This window comes from Peromyscus leucopus, chromosome 7 (assembly GCF_004664715.2).
Source record: "Peromyscus leucopus breed LL Stock chromosome 7, UCI_PerLeu_2.1, whole genome shotgun sequence".
Taxonomy (NCBI): domain Eukaryota; kingdom Metazoa; phylum Chordata; class Mammalia; order Rodentia; family Cricetidae; genus Peromyscus; species Peromyscus leucopus.
In genome coordinates this window covers 26,963,562-26,979,426 of record NC_051069.1, presented here as the reverse complement: position 1 = coordinate 26,979,426, position 15,865 = coordinate 26,963,562, and the positions used below count along the sequence as shown (strand labels likewise).

The window sequence follows — 15,865 nt, the reverse complement described above, 5'->3', positions numbered from 1 at the left end:
TGCCAGGCTTCTCCTCCTCAGAAGCCCAGAGGGGTGGAGCCCAGCCTTCCCTGAGGGGGAGAATCCTTCCTCTGACTGACTCCCGAGGCCCAAAGTCTCACCCCCGGATGCAGTTTACCCACTCACTTTCAACTGGCCTTGGCTCCTCCAGCTCAATCGTGGATTATTTCTTGAACGGAGAGACAGGAGGGTCTGGAGGCCTATAAATGCTGCCCTTTCCCAGGCTGCCAATCCTGGTTCTGGCCAGTCCTGGATGCTGTTCCTCTGGCTGGCTGGCTGGCTAGGGCAGAGTGCCCTGGGAATTGAGTAAGAGCAGGGCCCTCAGTAGACAAACAAGTAGCACCTCATGGCAGGCCAGTCAACAAGTAAGGTTGGAGGTCACAGCATTTGGGGGGGGGGGTGAGTTCTGCCCATTCTTAGTGAGGGCTCCGGGAAGCCACTTCCCTACTGGGGCAGCCTCCTGAGGCTGGGGAGCTCACTAACCTTCAGAGCACCAGAAAGGGGAAAAGGTAAGTGCTAGGAGCCAGCTGGGGTCATCCTTCTTTGAACCTCCACGTGGTATTTGCTTAGAGCAATTGCTGTTACAGCCCCAGACTCCTGGAGTATAAAGCAGGATGTCCGCCCTCTGTGCCCAGAACTGAGCAGGTGAGCCTGTATGGCAGAGGAATGGTGGGGAGCAGGTGCTGGGGGGGTGGCCATTGTAGGAGAGCTGCTGGTATGGGCTAACCCAGGACCTGCCTCCCGCATGTTGGGTTTGCCAGTTTCTCAGCCACAAAATGAGATTGGAGGCAGGAAGACAGGCAAGGAAGGGGGCTAGCCCGCCCCAAGGTGGGTGGGTAATCTCTAGTGCGGCCTGACTTCCAGGCTCCCAACTTTGGGACTGAGGTAAGGAGCAACCCACTCCTGTTGTCTGGGGAAGACATCTCTTCCCTCCCAGGCCCAACCCCATGCCCCAAGTACCTAGTTAGGTTCTCTGGAGCCTTCAACATGATGCTACCTACACATGACAGAAGGGGCATCAGGATTTGGGGCAGGTAGCCCCTAGAGCAGGGGTCCTAGATCCAGGCCCTTCTTTTGCCTCGCCTCCTGATCAAGCCTCCATCTCCTTTTCTTCTCAGGGTGTATCGTGGTCAGCATGGCTGCAATCATCACTTGGGCCCTGGCGCTCCTCTCAGGTGGGTCTTCCCTCTGACTTCAGTGTGGGGTTGGGATGGAGGTGGGACTGAGGGGCCCGGCCTTTAATTGTCTCATCCTTCTCTTCAGTGTTTGCAACCGCTCAGGCACGGAAGGGTTTCTGGGACTACTTCAGCCAGAGCAGCCGGGACAAAGGCATGATGGGCCAGCCGCAGAAGCTGGCACGGGAGTGAGTGACCTGGGGTAGGGTGTGGTGAGGGTACAAGACAGCCCTGCTGTGGGATGATTCTTCAGCTCTGTGGTTCACGTGGAAGGCGAGGGAGCCAGCCACGCTTGCACTGCCAAGCACACGCCAGCCATCTTGGTCACCCTCTGCCCAAGTCTCTCCTACCCTGCTGCCATCTTTTCCATTGAGGCACCTGAGATTAGCGGGTCATAGAATGACAGGGTGGTGTGAATCTTGACATGTGTGTGACATCTTCTTGGATGGTGTCGTGGCGCTGAATTGAGTTGCCTACACAATGTCATGATTGTGCTCTGAATCTGAGGATGTAGTAGGCTGGGATTAAGACTAAAGACTCTGGCTCTCCCGCCACTCTACCTGTCCTGGTTTCTACAGAGTATTGCTGTCCCATGCTCTGGGGCAAGGGAAATGTTCAGGGCCAGCAGTCTAATGGCCTGGTCCTCTGTTTTTCTCCTTCTCCAGGAGCATGAAAAACAGCTTCGAGCAAGACCTCTACAATGTGAACAATTTGCTAGAAAAGCTGAACCCCTCCAGTGGGCCTGGGAAGGAGCCTCCCCAGCTGGCACAGGATCCAGAAAGCATGAGGAAGCAGCTGCAGCAGGAGCTGGAGGAGGTGAGAGCTCGCCTGGAGCCCTACATGGCTGCAAAGCATGAGCTGGTAGGCTGGAACTTGGAGGGCTTGAGGCAGCAGCTGAAGCCCTACACCGTGGAGCTGATGGAGCAGGTGGGCCTGGGTGTGCAAGAGCTGCAAGAGCAGTTGCGTCTGATGGGAGAAGACACCAAGGCTCAGCTGCTGGGGGGCGTGGACGAGGCGCTGAGCCTGTTGCAGGAAATGCAAAGTCGCGTGCGGCACCACACCGACCGGGTCAAAGAACTCTTCCACCCTTATGCAGAGCGCTTGGTGACTGGCATTGGGCACCACGTGCAGGAGCTGCACCGCAGTGTCGCTCCTCACGCGGTTGCCAGCCCCGCGCGACTCAGTCGCTGTGTGCAGACCCTGTCCCACAAACTCACACTGAAGGCAAAGGACCTGCACACCAGCATCCAGCGCAACCTGGACCAGCTGCGCGAGGAGCTCAGTGCCTTCGTGGGCGCCAGCGCAGATGGGGCAGAGGATGGAGCTTCCCCGGACCCCCAGGCTCTCTCTGAGGAGGTCCGCCAGAGACTCCAGGCTTTTCGACATGACACCTTCCTACAGATCGCTGCTTTCACTCGCGCCATTGACCAGGAGACAGAGGAAGTCCAGCAGCAGCTAGCACCAGCCCCACCTAGTCACAGCGCCTTCGCTCCTGAGTTGGGACACTCAGACAGTAGCAACAAGGCCTTGAGCAGACTGCAGAGCCGACTGGATGACCTGTGGGAAGATATTGCCTATAGCCTTCATGACCAGGCTCATAGCCAGCTGAGAGAGCCCTGAGGGTCTCCTCGCTCAGGTTCACTCCCCAGCTCATTGTCTGGGGATGCCCTAGATCCTGAGCCTGTAGCATGGCCTATTGGGCAGAGGGTGGAGGGTCCTGCACAGTATAGGTGATGCCACCAGATGGTGCTGCCTCAACCTATTCGGCCTCCTCAACTCCCCCACTCAGGTGCATTATATTCACCAGGTTTTGCAAATCCAGCTTCTGGTGCTCATTTGGAATCCTCACAAGTTGCAACATTTGGGGTGAAGGGTGTGGGGAGACTATGTGTGGGGGAGACTGTCTGCACGCCGGTACATGACAGTTCTGGAAGCCTGTGCCGCCACAACCTGGAGTTTGACTCCTGTTACTTCTGGCTGCCTGATGGTCACTGTTAGAGCTGGTCCCCAGGGCTGCCCTGAGAGCTTTTGTTGGAAGAGAGCAGGAGAAGAATATGATGGAGGAAGCGTATTATGGTGTGTGTAGATCCCCACCAGCGATACTGCTGGTGGGTCAGTGATGCAATGGGGCAGAGCCCCCATTTCCTTAGATAACTCTGCACCCATACAAGGAACTGAGCCCTCCACACTGTGAGGACTTCCAAAACCCTGCAGGGAGCATCCTGTGTGCCCTCCCCATCTCCAGTCCTCACATCCTGACTCTCGGGGTGAAACTGACTTTTGGTTGAAATGAAATAGAGACTCATGTTGGAAGACATTTGTTGGCCTGGTGTGACTCTCATGCTCTCAATGTCTGAGAGCAATTGCCTTCCCACCACCCCTAGGGCACACACATCTTCCACTCTTACTCCTTGCTTGCTCTTTGTCATGGTCCCCTTTCCATTCCTGGTCTGTCAGAGGGGTCCAGCCTGGGTGAGTTCTGCCACGGGACTCCTGGCTAGACAATAGCTCTCACACTCGGGGGGACGGGGACAGGGATGGGGGGACAGGGACGGGACAGGATGGCTTACAGACTCTGCCTCTGCACCAGTCAATAGCTAGACAGACAAGAGCTCTCACACTTGGGGGGACGACAGGCTGGCTTACAGACTCTGCCTCTGCACCAGTCCTGTCCCACGGTCTACTCCTCGCAGGACAGTGTGTGTGGACCGCAGCCTGACACTGGACAAGCATGCCCTGGTTACCTGAAACCCCTGAGAGGTCCTCTCACCCTTGCTCCTAGTGTTCCAGATTCCTCATGGCGTCTTGACCCTCTTCTTAGGACCCATAAACTAATTCTCCCCCATTTCCCTCTCTCTCTTTCTGACACAAGATCTCACCATGTAGTCTTTGCTGGCCTGGAACTCACTATCAAGTTAGCCTCAAATTCACAGACATCTGCCTGCCCCTGCCTCCTAAGTGCTGGGATTAACAGTATGTGCCACCATGCTTGGAGACCCCAAAGTTCCTATCTCTCTCCCTTCGTGTATACACTCACTCAGATAGCAAAGATCACCTGGGACCAGGGAAACTGGATGAGGTGGGAAAAGAAGAAAGCATAAAAGTTTCTTTCTGTACTTCTCTGCCCTGCCCAGCACCCTTTCCTCCCCGCTCAGCCTACCTCAGCCTCCCCTGCACAGGAGTCTTGATACCTTCCCACCACAGACCCTGTGTGGAGCTGGACTCCATGCGATCACACACTTGTCATCCCTGATATTATTATAGATGTAGCCAGTTTCGGCCATGGAACTGGGACGTGGGAGGAAGTGCTAGGAAGAACACTTGAAAAGAACCCGCTAAAGCAGCGTGTTTTGTTAGGAAATGGGGAGAGAGAAACCGGGAGTGCAGTAGTAAAAATAAGGTCTGCGTATTCAAGGTTAGAATTAGGGGCGATGCTTATGAGTACAGAAATAGGGAGCTGGGGGAACAGAGAGGGAAGGGGGGAGAAGCTGAGCAGCCTGGATAGGGTACCCAAGTAAGGTCTGGCTCATCACGAAGCAAGCAGAGTTTGGAGGGCACAGCCTAGGGGATTCCAAGGCATGCAGGTACCCTTGTCCTCGGGCATTTTTACATAGACTTAGGGACCAATGGTTAGGCTCCCTATGTGGTGGAGCCACAACCAGAAAGCCAAACATGGACTTCGCTGCGAGCTGCGATACTCCAGTCCGTCTACGGAAGTACAATCCGCATGACCCAGGAACCGGAAGTCTTTGTCAGTCGCTGACCTAGCCGGCAAAGGGTCTGTGGCCTCTTTAAGAAGGGGCGGGAACAGCAGCTAGAGGAAGTGATGCCACGGCAGCTGCGGAAGCCGGAAGCTGCTGCCTGAGCAGCGCGCGGGGTGATGTCCGCCAGCGGGGCTGTGCAGCCCGGGCCCCCGGGGGCTGCTGTTGGGCCTTCGCCCTCCGCGGCTGGATCGCCAGCCACGGGGCCCTTGTTCCGGCCCCTCAGCGCCGAGGATGAGGAGCAGCAGCCCACCGAGATCGAGTCGCTGTGCATGAACTGTTACCGGAACGTGAGTTGGGGGTGCGGAGTCTGGGGCCGGGGGACCACCCAGCCGGGCACCCAGAGGCAGCCCTGGCGTACAGAGGGCAAATGAGTTTCATTCATTCTAATCGTCGCTGCTTCTGCTTCCTTAGGGCACGACGCGTCTTCTGCTCACCAAGATCCCCTTCTTTAGAGAAATAATCGTGAGCTCCTTTTTCTGCGAGCACTGTGGCTGGAACAACACGGAGATCCAGTCAGCAGGCAGGATCCAGGACCAGGGAGTGCGCTACACTTTGACCGTCAGGAGCCAAGAGGTGAGTGGAGCCCAAAGGAGACACGACCCCACGGTGTCGGAGAGAGCCCTGGAGGCCAGAGTCAACAGCTGTGGTCCGGGCCATCGGACCTCCAGTAAATCCCTGTGGCCAAGCCTTTAGTGCCCTCCTTTGGCAGTGGGACTGGTAGTGCTGCCCCCTGCTAGGCTGTTCTGTGGTTAAAGTACTTTGAATTTTGTGAGAGGGATGGAATGAATGAGTAGGACTTTATGGGCACGGTTCTCAGCCTCTGGGCATTCTGGCTCACACCATATGCACTGTTCTGGAGTAGTTTGGACTCTTCTCAATGGAAGGAGCGAAGAAGAAACAGCCTGGCTGGCATGTGATAGAGAAGATGGGCTGATGATTTCCCAAAGAGAAGCCATATTGCTGACCTCTTTTGCTAGAACGTTTTTTTCCTTTCTGTCCAGGACATGAACAGGGAAGTGGTGAAGACGGACTCTGCCACCACGAGGATCCCGGAGCTGGATTTTGAAATTCCAGCTTTCAGCCAGAAGGGAGGTGAGTCTTAAGATCAGGTATGTGAGCTGTTCACACATTGCCGAAATGTTACCTGTTTTCTTGCAAAGCCTGGTGCCAGGTCAGGCCTCGTGGCTTATGTTTGGCTGTGTAATCATGGTGGATTTTCATGCTTTAATGTGAGCAGAAAGTTATTGGCAAAATTGCTTGAGAGTAAGAGTGGTTGAGAGTCGCAGTGAGACAGACCGTGGGGCACTTGTTTTAGAACTGCACAGGTGAGGAAAGCAAGGCCTGCAGAGTTCAGGTAAAGGGCCGAGGGTCATGCAGACGTGTGATAGCAAGCTAACACTCACTTGTCTTGTGTTTCACTCACAAGCTCTGACCACCGTGGAAGGATTGATCAGCCGGGCAATCTCTGGCCTAGAACAGGACCAGCCCACACGACGGGTGAGCAGAGATTTTTCTCAAATTGTAGCAACAAGGAATTATTGTAGAATTTTTTTTTTTTTTTTGTTTTTGTTTTTTTGTTTTTGTTTTTCGAGACAGGGTTTCTCTGTGTAGCTTTGCGCCTTTCCTGGGACTCACTTGGTAGCCCAGGCTGGCCTCGAACTCACAGAGATCCGCCTGGCTCTGCCTCCCAAGTGCTGGGATTAAAGGCGTGCGCCACCACCGCCCGGCCGTAGAATATTATTTTAGGATGTGTTACATCTGTTTGTGCTGTGGAACATTTGTTTAATGATGCAAAGATGAGTCGCATTCTTTTATGCTGCATTTGTTTAACTCTGTGAAGCTGTGTTACTGTGCCTGTCTAAAACACCTGATGGTCTAATAAAGAGCTGAATGGCTAATAACAAGGCAGGAGAGAGGATAGGCAGGGCTGGCAGGCAGAGAGAGTAAATAGGAGGAGAAATCTGGGAGGAGAAAAGAAAGAGCAAGAGAACAAGGAGAGGAGGATGCCAGGGGCCAGCCACCCAGCCAGCCATGAAGTAAGAGTGAAAAAAAGATGACAAAAGTAAGAAAAGGTAAAAGCCCAGAGGTAAAAGATAGATGGAATAATTTAAGTTAAGAAAAGCTGGCTAGCAACAAGCCAAACTAAGGCCATGCATTTATAAGTAAAAATAAGACGTGTGTGTGTGTGTGTGTGTGTGTGTGTGTGTGTGTGTGTGTGTGTGTGTGAGATTTATTTGGGAGCTGGGTGATGGGCACTCCAAAGAATAAAAAGAGCAAAAGCAACCAACTACAAATTATTGTTTGTGTTAAAATAGTCAGGCTTCCAATTAGCTGAACTGTGTCTGACCAAATGTTGGGGAACTTTTTGACAAAGCAATAAAGGTGCTATTTCTCTGTGTCTGTCCCCCAGTGTACACTCAGGCTTCACCTTAGACAAGGTTACAATACCTAGGAGAAGCCTTTCGGTTATCCCCAGCTTCCTGGGTATCCTTTTATGTCTATATTTCTTATTACAGAAATAATGTAATTGCACCTGTAGTCATCTCTCTCCCTAACTGACAGGAGAGGCATAACAAGATTTTGAATTTTTAGAGGAAATTTATTTTTAATTACATGTTATGTGCCTGTGCATGGGTATGCATATGTGATGGCACATGCCTTTGTAGGCCAGAAGCAATGGATTTCAGTGGAGCTGTAGTTACAGCTAAATGGTAGAATAAGTGAGAAAATAAGCCCTGCCTCCTACCCCAGCACCGTTTATAGACTTCCGATTTGTGGTTGTATCTCACTCTGAAGTTTGGGTCCCTCTGCTCTCACGCCAAGGTTGAAGTCAGTGTGCTCATCGAGGTGATGGATGTGGAAGAGGGTTGGGGAATGAGGTGTACTTCAGCTCTGGTGTTTTCATTCTCTTCCTGGTAGGCAATGGAACATGCCGTAGCTGAAAGGATCGATGTGTTCATTGGCAAACTGAAGGACCTAAAGCAAGTGGCTTCCCCGTTCACTCTGGTAAGTACTGAGTGACTGTGGTTGTTTTCAGTGTAAGGAGGGAGACCATTGAGACTGACTGATCCCTGCAGCCCCAGGACTTGAGAAGTAGAGGCAAGAGTTCAGGGTCCTCCTTGACTACATAGCAAGTTCTAGGCCAGGCTGGGCTACACCAAAGCCCAGCCTCAAAATACAAAGCAACAAAAAACTGACTCGGATTTGTCTCCTGTGGTCTAGCGATGACTGGAGATTATATACGGTTTGTTTCACTCTCTCCTCACTTAATGTTAGATCATTGATGATCCCTCGGGAAACAGCTTTGTAGAAAACCCACATGCTCCCCAGAAAGATGATGCCCTGGTGATCACACACTACAACCGGACGCCACAGCAGGCTGAGATGCTGGGTCTCCAGGTAAGTGGGCTGAAGGCGTCAGAGGAATGCTCTGGAGTTGGCCTGCGTTCTGGGTTGCTTGAAGTCACTAAAGATTTACTTTGCTGTTGTCCCCGCCACCACCTGGTGCACCCTGTCTGAGCTCCTTTGTGGTGACCTTCACGAGGCAGGTAGCAGTCACGGGGATCCATCTGGAGTTCTGTCCTTCCCTTGATGGAGGGATTTGCTTTGACTTCTCTGTCCTATGAGTTGGCACCTTCTAGGGACCAAAGGCAATCTCTCCCTCTCCGAGCAGGGCAGGGTGTTGGGGAGGCTGAGGTCTACCTGCCAACCTGTGGTTTGTGCTTCTGTTCTTTTAGGCAGAAGCACCAGAAGAGAAGTCAGAGGAGGAAGACCTCAGAAATGAAGTGAGTTGTGTTGGCTCCTTTGGAAGGCATAGCAGATATGTGGGTCGAGTGTCAGGGTTTCCAGCATCTCTCATTGTCACAACTAACCAGCTTGCGTGGATGGGAGTGCTCAGTCTGTGCCCCCATACTGTGTTCCAGGTGCTCCAGTTCAACACCAACTGCCCAGAGTGCAACGCCCCAGCTCAGACCAACATGAAGCTAGTCCGTATCTTTCAAGCAGTTGGGTTGCTCGTCAGCTGACTCAGGCACGGACATTATATTAAAGATGGGAGCCTTCCCTTCAGGGAAAGCCAATGCTTTATCCTCAGTGATGAGGAGGGATCTTTGAAGAAACTACATACCTTGGCTTCTGTGTGTGGCCTAAGCCAGGTCTTTAAATGCTTGTGAACACAGGACCTGGAGTTTGGTTGTATTGTGACATGTTTACCGACATCTTGGGTCCAGCATCTGTTTGTGTGGGATTTGGCTTTTTATTTCTTGGGGGTGGGTCGGGAGGTCTCCAGGAAGCAGATAGACTTCTTTAACTCCAACTTCCAGAAATCCCCCACTTTAAAGAGGTTATCATCATGGCCACCAACTGTGAGAATTGTGGGCATCGGACTAATGAGGTGGGTGGGCTCCATTGTTGGGGAAGAAGATTGGCATAAGGGAATGCCTTTGTAGATGTTCTTCAGGATGAGCGTGGGTATAGCTGGGCTCTTTGAGGCTTACTGAGGGGGAGGAGCCCTTGAAGGAGCTGTGAATCAGCCTAGAGAGGAGAAGTTGGAAGTACCGTAGATGGCAGGGTAGATGAAGAAGAGGTGACCTTGTGGAAGAAGCTGGGCTACTCAGAGGGCTGGAAATTAGGCAGATAGTAGCTCTTAGTGAAGAACTCGAGAAAGGTGCCTGAAATTGATTGGAGGATTGAAGCCCTCCTTCCCCCAGCATATGGAGCATAAGCTGATTAAACTTACGGGGGTGGGGGGTTGGGGGCAGTGGCAGTGGACAGCAAACCTGGGGCCTTGTGCGTACTAGGCAGTGCACTGTTACTGAGCTCCGTCCCAGCCCCGATTAAATTCCTAAACTATTACATTGACTGCAGTAGCTGGGGACTGAAATGCTTAGAAGTCCCTTTCAACTCTTACAGTCAGGATTTTTATTTTTAAAGGTACATTCACGGCTCTTGGCAATTTGGGCTAAATTTGGCATGCTACCAGGGCTAGGCACAGTGTTCCTGCCGACTCTTAAGTGTTTTTGATTTCGGTCACTGCTGTCCATGCTGGATTAGAAGGCTATCATTGGAAGTTGTTAGTCTGAGCCTACATAGAGCGGAAGTCTTTCTGGCACCAGGTGAAGGGGGCTTCTCTGGTGCTGTTCCTGACCATCCTCTCTACAGGTAAAGTCTGGAGGAGCAGTGGAGCCTTTGGGTACCAAGATCACCCTCCACATTACAGATCCCTCAGACATGACCAGAGACCTCCTCAAGGTAACAACAGCCTGTGTGGAAAATAGCTGTCCTACAGCTGCTTCTGTTTAGAGGACGCTATCGTTTAGTGTTCAAGAACACAACCCCAGAAATCCCCTGGCCTTGAGTGGCCCTGAATAGGGTGTCTCCATGATTGAGACTACAGGCTCAGAAGGTGGCCCATAATCTTTCTGAGCAATGACTTGGCTGCTTTTTAGTTTCCATCGACTATGTGGGTTCTTCTTTGCCCCTAATGATAAGGTACCGGGTAGCTTGTAGCTGTGACTCAGAGTTTCAGTTTATTATGCTAGTTTCCTGTTGGTTCAGATGGAAGAGTGAGCCCCTGGCTTTTAGCTAAGTAGTCAGAGGAAACTAACATAATGACTTGGTCCTCAACCTTCACTGCTTTATTAATTTGCCAGAGGCCTCTGGTTGGCTCTCTTTGTTCTGGTTTAAATCAGTTTGTCTCTCTGAGTATCTGTCCATCTGTCTGGTGCTATGGATTGAACCAGGGGCCTCTGGACCACTAGACAAGGGCTCCTGTGTGAAGCTCTGCTGCCATCCTCTGATTTAAACCTTCACTGGACTATCATCTTACAGTCCGAGACGTGCAGTGTGGAAATCCCGGAGCTGGAGTTTGAACTGGGAATGGCTGTCCTTGGGGGCAAGTTCACCACTCTCGAGGGGCTTCTGAAAGACATCCGAGAATTGGTGAGTCCGGAGCGTGGTGTACAGCTGGGGAAAGGGCTAGCTTGGTGTCATCAGGTATGGTGGCACATGCCCATAGTTCCAGCCCTTGAGAAGCTGGGGCAAAAAGACAGGATTGGAGGCCAATCTGGAGCCCATCTCACATGCTCCCTACCAAAAAAATCTTACTTTGTTGCTTGTAACTGAAGGTTTCTTTGCCTGAAAGCTGGTTCAAGAGATTTAAGCTTTGATTATGAAGAGAAGTTAGTTACAGGGAATTTTGAATGGAAACTCTCCAAGCTAATTGTGGATAGTATAGTTATTTTGATCTTAAGTCTTTTATCTCGTTGCAGACTAGGAGAAAGAGTCTTTTTGGCATCTAAACTCCACAACATGTATGTGTGATGGCTTAGCCTATGTAGTAAATCCACTGCATTCAACCACAGACAGAAAAACCCAGGAAACTGTTATATGTGTAGGTGCAGACCTTCTTGTCGGCATTTCCTAAATAGTAGTGCATAATTATAGTAGATCTTACGTGTTTGCTCATTTTATTTATGTATTTGAGACATGGTTTTGCCATTTAGTTGAGGCTAGCCTTGAGTTCACCGTCCTCCTGCCTCAGCCTCCCATGTGCTGGGGTCCCACGCTCATGTGTCACCGTGCCTGGCTTCTCTTTGTACACTGTACTTCGCATTTCTTTTCCAGAGTGAGATTAGATACTGTAAGGACTCTTGTAGATTACGTTTCAGATTGCCAGTTACTTTCTTGGCAAAGCGGTCTCATTGACATCCTTCGCTCTCCTGTTCTCTGCCACGCGCCGCCCCTCACCTACGTCAGCAGGCAGTGTGGGAGGCGGAGACCAGCCTTCTCTGCCTGGGCACCCACTGCTTGCCCCACCTGCTTTGTGCTTGAGCTTAGTGGCCCATACAGTCGGTGGTGTAGTGACTCAGCTGTCACGTGCTACAGGTAACCAAGAACCCATTCACACTGGGTGACAGCTCGAACCCTAACCAGTCGGAGAAACTGCAGGAGTTTAGCCAGAAGTTGGAGCAGGTAAGAGGACGTGGGCCCTTTTCAAAGATCCTGATTTCCCTGCTCTTTAAACTTTTGGGACCCGCACCTCGTAGACTGCGTTGGCTCTGTCCGGCAGTCATAGCCTCTTCCTTCCGGGATCAGTGTAAGAGTTACCTGCTGTGTCCTCCTCTCTCCTGTAGATCATCGAGGGCAAGATGAAGGCCCACTTTATAATGAACGATCCAGCAGGAAACAGCTACCTGCAGGTACAGTAGGCCTTCTGGGTGTTCTGAGCTTCATAGACTATGCATGGTAGCCCTCGACAAGGAAAGACTGCCTTCTCAGCTGGGACTTTGGGCAGGATGTGGACGACAGGAAAAATGAGAAAGGCGGGAGGACTTTCAAGTGTGTGTAATGAAAGGTAAAGAACAGGCCAGAACTAGTGCAAGTCTGTGAGCTACTCATGAGCCATGAGCTACTCAGGAGGCCATGAAGATTGCAAGTTCAAGACCAGCTTGTGCAGTTTAGTGAGAGTGTCTTAAGATAAAAACAAAATAAAACCTAGGACTGGAGAGATGGTTCAGCAGTTAAGAGCACTGGCTGCTCTCCCAGGGAACCTGAGTTCAATTCCCAGCACCCACATGGCAGCTCACAACTGTATAACTCCAGTTCCAGGGGATCTGATACCCTCACACAGACGTAACAAGAATCCACAGAAAAAAAATAAAAGTAAATAAATCATTAAAAAAAAAGTAAGTGCCTACCCAGCTAGCGTGCTCAAACCCCAGGTTTAAAAGTGAGTAAGGAAGTAAGCTCTCTTCTTCCTGTGTCTGGTCGTCTTGTGTTTTCCTCTTATCCTCAGCTTTGAGGTTTCCATTCTGCATCTCTGTGAAGTAAGGAGCAATAGAGTCTTGTCTGGCAGTCAGGACAGAACTGCTGAGAGATGTTAACCTGACTGGGCAAGCGTCTGTTAACTAATAGAACTATAGCAATATTTTGTTGTTGTTTGTGGTGTTTGAGCCCAGGGCCTTATCCTTACTTTAATATTAATGAGTACTGATGGGCCCGGCAAAGCTGGCCTAAGTTATTTATATATCAAGACCATTGCTGTAATCTCTCTGTGCTCTCCCTCCTTCCCTCCCTCCCTCCTTCCCTCCCTTTCTTCTCCCCTGCCTTTTTTTTTTTCCTGAAATAAGTCCTTGTTATGTAACCTGGCTGGCTTTGAACTTGTAATCTTTCTGCCTTGCTCTCCAGAATGCTGGCATTACAAGCAATTGCCAGCTTTGGCTATATTTTTTTTACAAGAAGACCCATATATAAAAATGCTTGCTGGGCGGTGGTGGCGCATGCCTTTAATTCCAGCACTTGGAAGACAGAGGCAGGCGGATCTCTGTGAGTTCGAGGCCAGCCTGGTCTCCAGAGCGAGTTCCAGGAAAGGCGCAAAGCTATACAGAGAAACCCTGTCTCAAAAAAACAAAAACAAAAAAAGCTTGGAACTGGGGGTGTAGTTCATCAATTGAGCATTTGTATGCCATGTACAGAGTCTTGAGTTTGATACTAGCACCCCCTGCATATATACGTGCAGACTGTGTGGCCATGGGTCTAGAGGCCCTACACATCCCATGGAGTTCTTAGAAAAGTGAGAGTCAGTCGCAGCTGTGGGAGGGGATGGTGGGGTGCAGGGCACCGATTGTCTTCCCTTGGCCTTGCAGAACGTGTACGCCCCTGAAGATGATCCAGAGATGAAGGTAGAGCGCTATAAGCGTACCTTTGACCAGAATGAGGAGCTCGGGCTCAATGACATGAAGACAGAGGGCTATGAGGAAGGCCTGGCCCCTCAGCGGTAGCACTGCCCAGCTCACAGGCCAGCCTCAGTGCCACCAGCACCACAGGCTGATTTGTGACTGTTGGCAAGCGAAGAGCGTCCAAGCCCTTGCCCGTGGTGAGGAGGAGATCGCTTGAGCCGAGATCGAAGCACACGAGGTGTGGCTGGTGGTGCAGCTGCAGGCCTGCCGTGCTCCTGGACCTTCTTTTGGAGGTTTGGAGTAGTCTGAGAAGAACCCCAGAAACACCTTGTGGTCTGCCTTCACCTTTTGTCTATCAGCTCTCGCCCTTTGGTGCTGCGCCTCTGAAGTTGGGTGCAGTGAAATACACATTACAGCTGGCTTCCGGCTTTCGCACCTTTGAACAGGAAAGAACTTGGGGCTGGGGGGTCTGGAGCATTGGTGAAGATGTTACATTAAAGTGATGGCTTATAGACATCATCCGCCTCTGTTGACTGTGTCCTTGCTGAATATCATGCTGTTAGAAGCCAGCTGCCTCAGCTGGCCATGGAGGGTCATACCCATAATCCCAGCACTCAGGAGACTGAGGCCACTTTGGGCCATGTAGTGAGATTCTGTCTTCAAAAAAGGAAGAGGAAGAAAAAGAGTTTCCCAAACAAATCTTTCTTCATGTGGCTGCTGTCACTAGGCAGTCCGAGGCAGCATTTTATTCATTCCAACAGACCATGCTTGTCTACTCTGAGCCAGGGATGCCTGCGTGGATCCATCCATTTCATGGAGCTGAAAGTCAGCCAGGGAAGCCAGGTGTGGTGGCGTACACCTTTAATCCCAGCAGATGCAAGCAGGTGAGTTCGAGGCCAGCCTGGTCTACAGATCAAGTTCCAGGACAGCCAGGTCTACACAGAGAAACCCTGACTTGAAAAACAAACAAAAAGTCTCGTGGGGGAACCGACAATAACAGACAGGGAAGAGAACATTGGAGTGAAGTGAGAAGGGAAGGTCATAGTTTATGTGAGTGAGACTAAGAGCGAAGTTTTTTATTGGGCTGGAGAGATGGCTCAGCGGTTAAGAACACTGGCTGCTCTTCCAAAGGTCCCGAGTTCAATTCCCAGCACACAACCATCTGTAGTGAGATCTGGCGCCCTCTTCTGGCCTGCAGACATACATGCAGGCAGAACACTGTATACATAATAAATATTTAAAAAAAAAAAAAAAAGAGTCTGAAGACCAAGTTAGCAAATGACTCCTAAACTTCAAAGTTTTCTTGTGTGTATGTATGTAATGATATGTGTGCATGTGAAGGGCAGAGGCGGACACTGGGGAATCTGTATCATCTACTTTTAGTCCTGACACTACACAGATAAAACCTGTTTCAAAGCAACAAACAAACAAAGAAAACCCTAACTGGATAACCTGCACAATATGTGGCTGGCCTCTGCTAGCAAAGGGCCAAAATCTGGCAGTAGGAAAATGAGTGGGCTCCTGTACTTTTCCAAACTTATCTATAAAGAAAGCTAATAAAACTGAAGGCTAGGCCATGGTGGTACAGGTATGTAGTCCAGCTACTTAGGACGCTGAGGCAGAAGGGTAGCAAATTCAAGATCAGCCGGGTGGCGGTGGCGTACGACTTTAACCCCAGCACTCGGGAGGCACAGACAGGTAGCTCTCTTGAGTTCGAGGCCAGCCTGGGCTACAGAGTGAGTTTCAGGACAGTCAAGACTACACAGAGAAACCCCATCTCAAAAAATCAGGAAAAAAAAAATCAGCCTGGGCAACTTAGCAAGATCATGTCTTCAAAATTCAGAAAGGGGTGGGAGATGCAGTTCTATAAAAGTCTTGCCTACCCTTTGCAAGGCCCTGGGTTCAATCCCCAGTGCTGGATGGAATAAGAAACAGAATTGTGAGGGTCAAGTGAAGATTCATAAAACAACCCTCTATAGAAGAAGTAGCTTTCTTTTTCTTTTTTTGGCTTCAAACTCACAGAGATCTGCCTGCCTCTGCCTCCCAAGTACTGGGATTAAAGGCGTGCGCCACCACTCTCTGGCTCTTTTCTTTGCCACACTGACAACAAATCCATGTCATTTTTATTGGGAAGATTTTATACCATTTTCTTGAGAGGCAATACCAAACGTAAAAAGGTCAATACAAGTTTGATGAAGCCTATCCATTTTTCATAGTCACAACACATAGGGATGGGATTTGTTTGACT

General features: G+C 50.6%; 2 protein-coding genes across 4 annotated transcripts; both read left to right on the top strand.

The window, feature by feature from the left end:
- Window positions 1-403: 403 nt before the first annotated feature.
- On the top strand, window positions 404-3,492 carry Apoa5 (apolipoprotein A5). 2 transcript variants are annotated; one of them, XM_028866474.2, is made up of 4 exons: window positions 404-509; window positions 1,119-1,175; window positions 1,264-1,363; window positions 1,841-3,492. In XM_028866474.2, the coding sequence occupies exons 2-4, from the start codon at window positions 1,136-1,138 to the stop codon at window positions 2,793-2,795; spliced, it is 1,095 nt and encodes a 364-aa protein (XP_028722307.1). In that variant the 5' UTR covers window positions 404-509; window positions 1,119-1,135; the 3' UTR covers window positions 2,796-3,492. The 2 variants fall into 2 exon arrangements, with proteins under 2 accessions (XP_028722307.1, XP_037063425.1); XM_037207530.1 differs by having other exon boundaries at window positions 410-645; window positions 1,841-2,795.
- Window positions 3,493-4,961: 1,469 nt separating this feature from the next.
- Zpr1 (ZPR1 zinc finger) lies at window positions 4,962-14,136 on the top strand. Of its 2 annotated transcripts, XM_028866476.2 has the most exons (14): window positions 4,962-5,226; window positions 5,351-5,512; window positions 5,941-6,031; window positions 6,366-6,436; window positions 7,859-7,945; window positions 8,216-8,338; window positions 8,677-8,724; window positions 8,863-8,929; window positions 9,262-9,332; window positions 10,100-10,189; window positions 10,769-10,879; window positions 11,825-11,911; window positions 12,073-12,138; window positions 13,585-14,136. In XM_028866476.2, the coding sequence occupies exons 1-14, from the start codon at window positions 5,056-5,058 to the stop codon at window positions 13,717-13,719; spliced, it is 1,380 nt and encodes a 459-aa protein (XP_028722309.1). In that variant the 5' UTR covers window positions 4,962-5,055; the 3' UTR covers window positions 13,720-14,136. The 2 variants fall into 2 exon arrangements, with proteins under 2 accessions (XP_028722309.1, XP_037063424.1); XM_037207529.1 differs by lacking the exons at window positions 11,825-11,911; window positions 12,073-12,138.
- Window positions 14,137-15,865: the final 1,729 nt, after the last annotated feature.

What these genes read in the sequence shown, in the direction of transcription:
- Apoa5 (XM_028866474.2), top strand. Translation starts at nt 1,136, where the DNA reads ATGGCTGCAATCATCACTTGGGCCCTGGCGCTCCTCTCAG. An exon ending in GGCCCTGGCGCTCCTCTCAG is followed by an intron (nt 1,176 to 1,263) that starts GTGGGTCTTCCC and finishes CCTTCTCTTCAG; the next exon opens with TGTTTGCAACCGCTCAGGCA. An exon ending in CCGCAGAAGCTGGCACGGGA is followed by an intron (nt 1,364 to 1,840) that starts GTGAGTGACCTG and finishes CTCCTTCTCCAG; the next exon opens with GAGCATGAAAAACAGCTTCG.
- Zpr1 (XM_028866476.2), top strand. Translation starts at nt 5,056, where the DNA reads ATGTCCGCCAGCGGGGCTGTGCAGCCCGGGCCCCCGGGGGCTGCTGTT. An exon ending in TGGCTTCCCCGTTCACTCTG is followed by an intron (nt 7,946 to 8,215) that starts GTAAGTACTGAG and finishes ACTTAATGTTAG; the next exon opens with ATCATTGATGATCCCTCGGG. An exon ending in CTGAGATGCTGGGTCTCCAG is followed by an intron (nt 8,339 to 8,676) that starts GTAAGTGGGCTG and finishes CTGTTCTTTTAG; the next exon opens with GCAGAAGCACCAGAAGAGAA.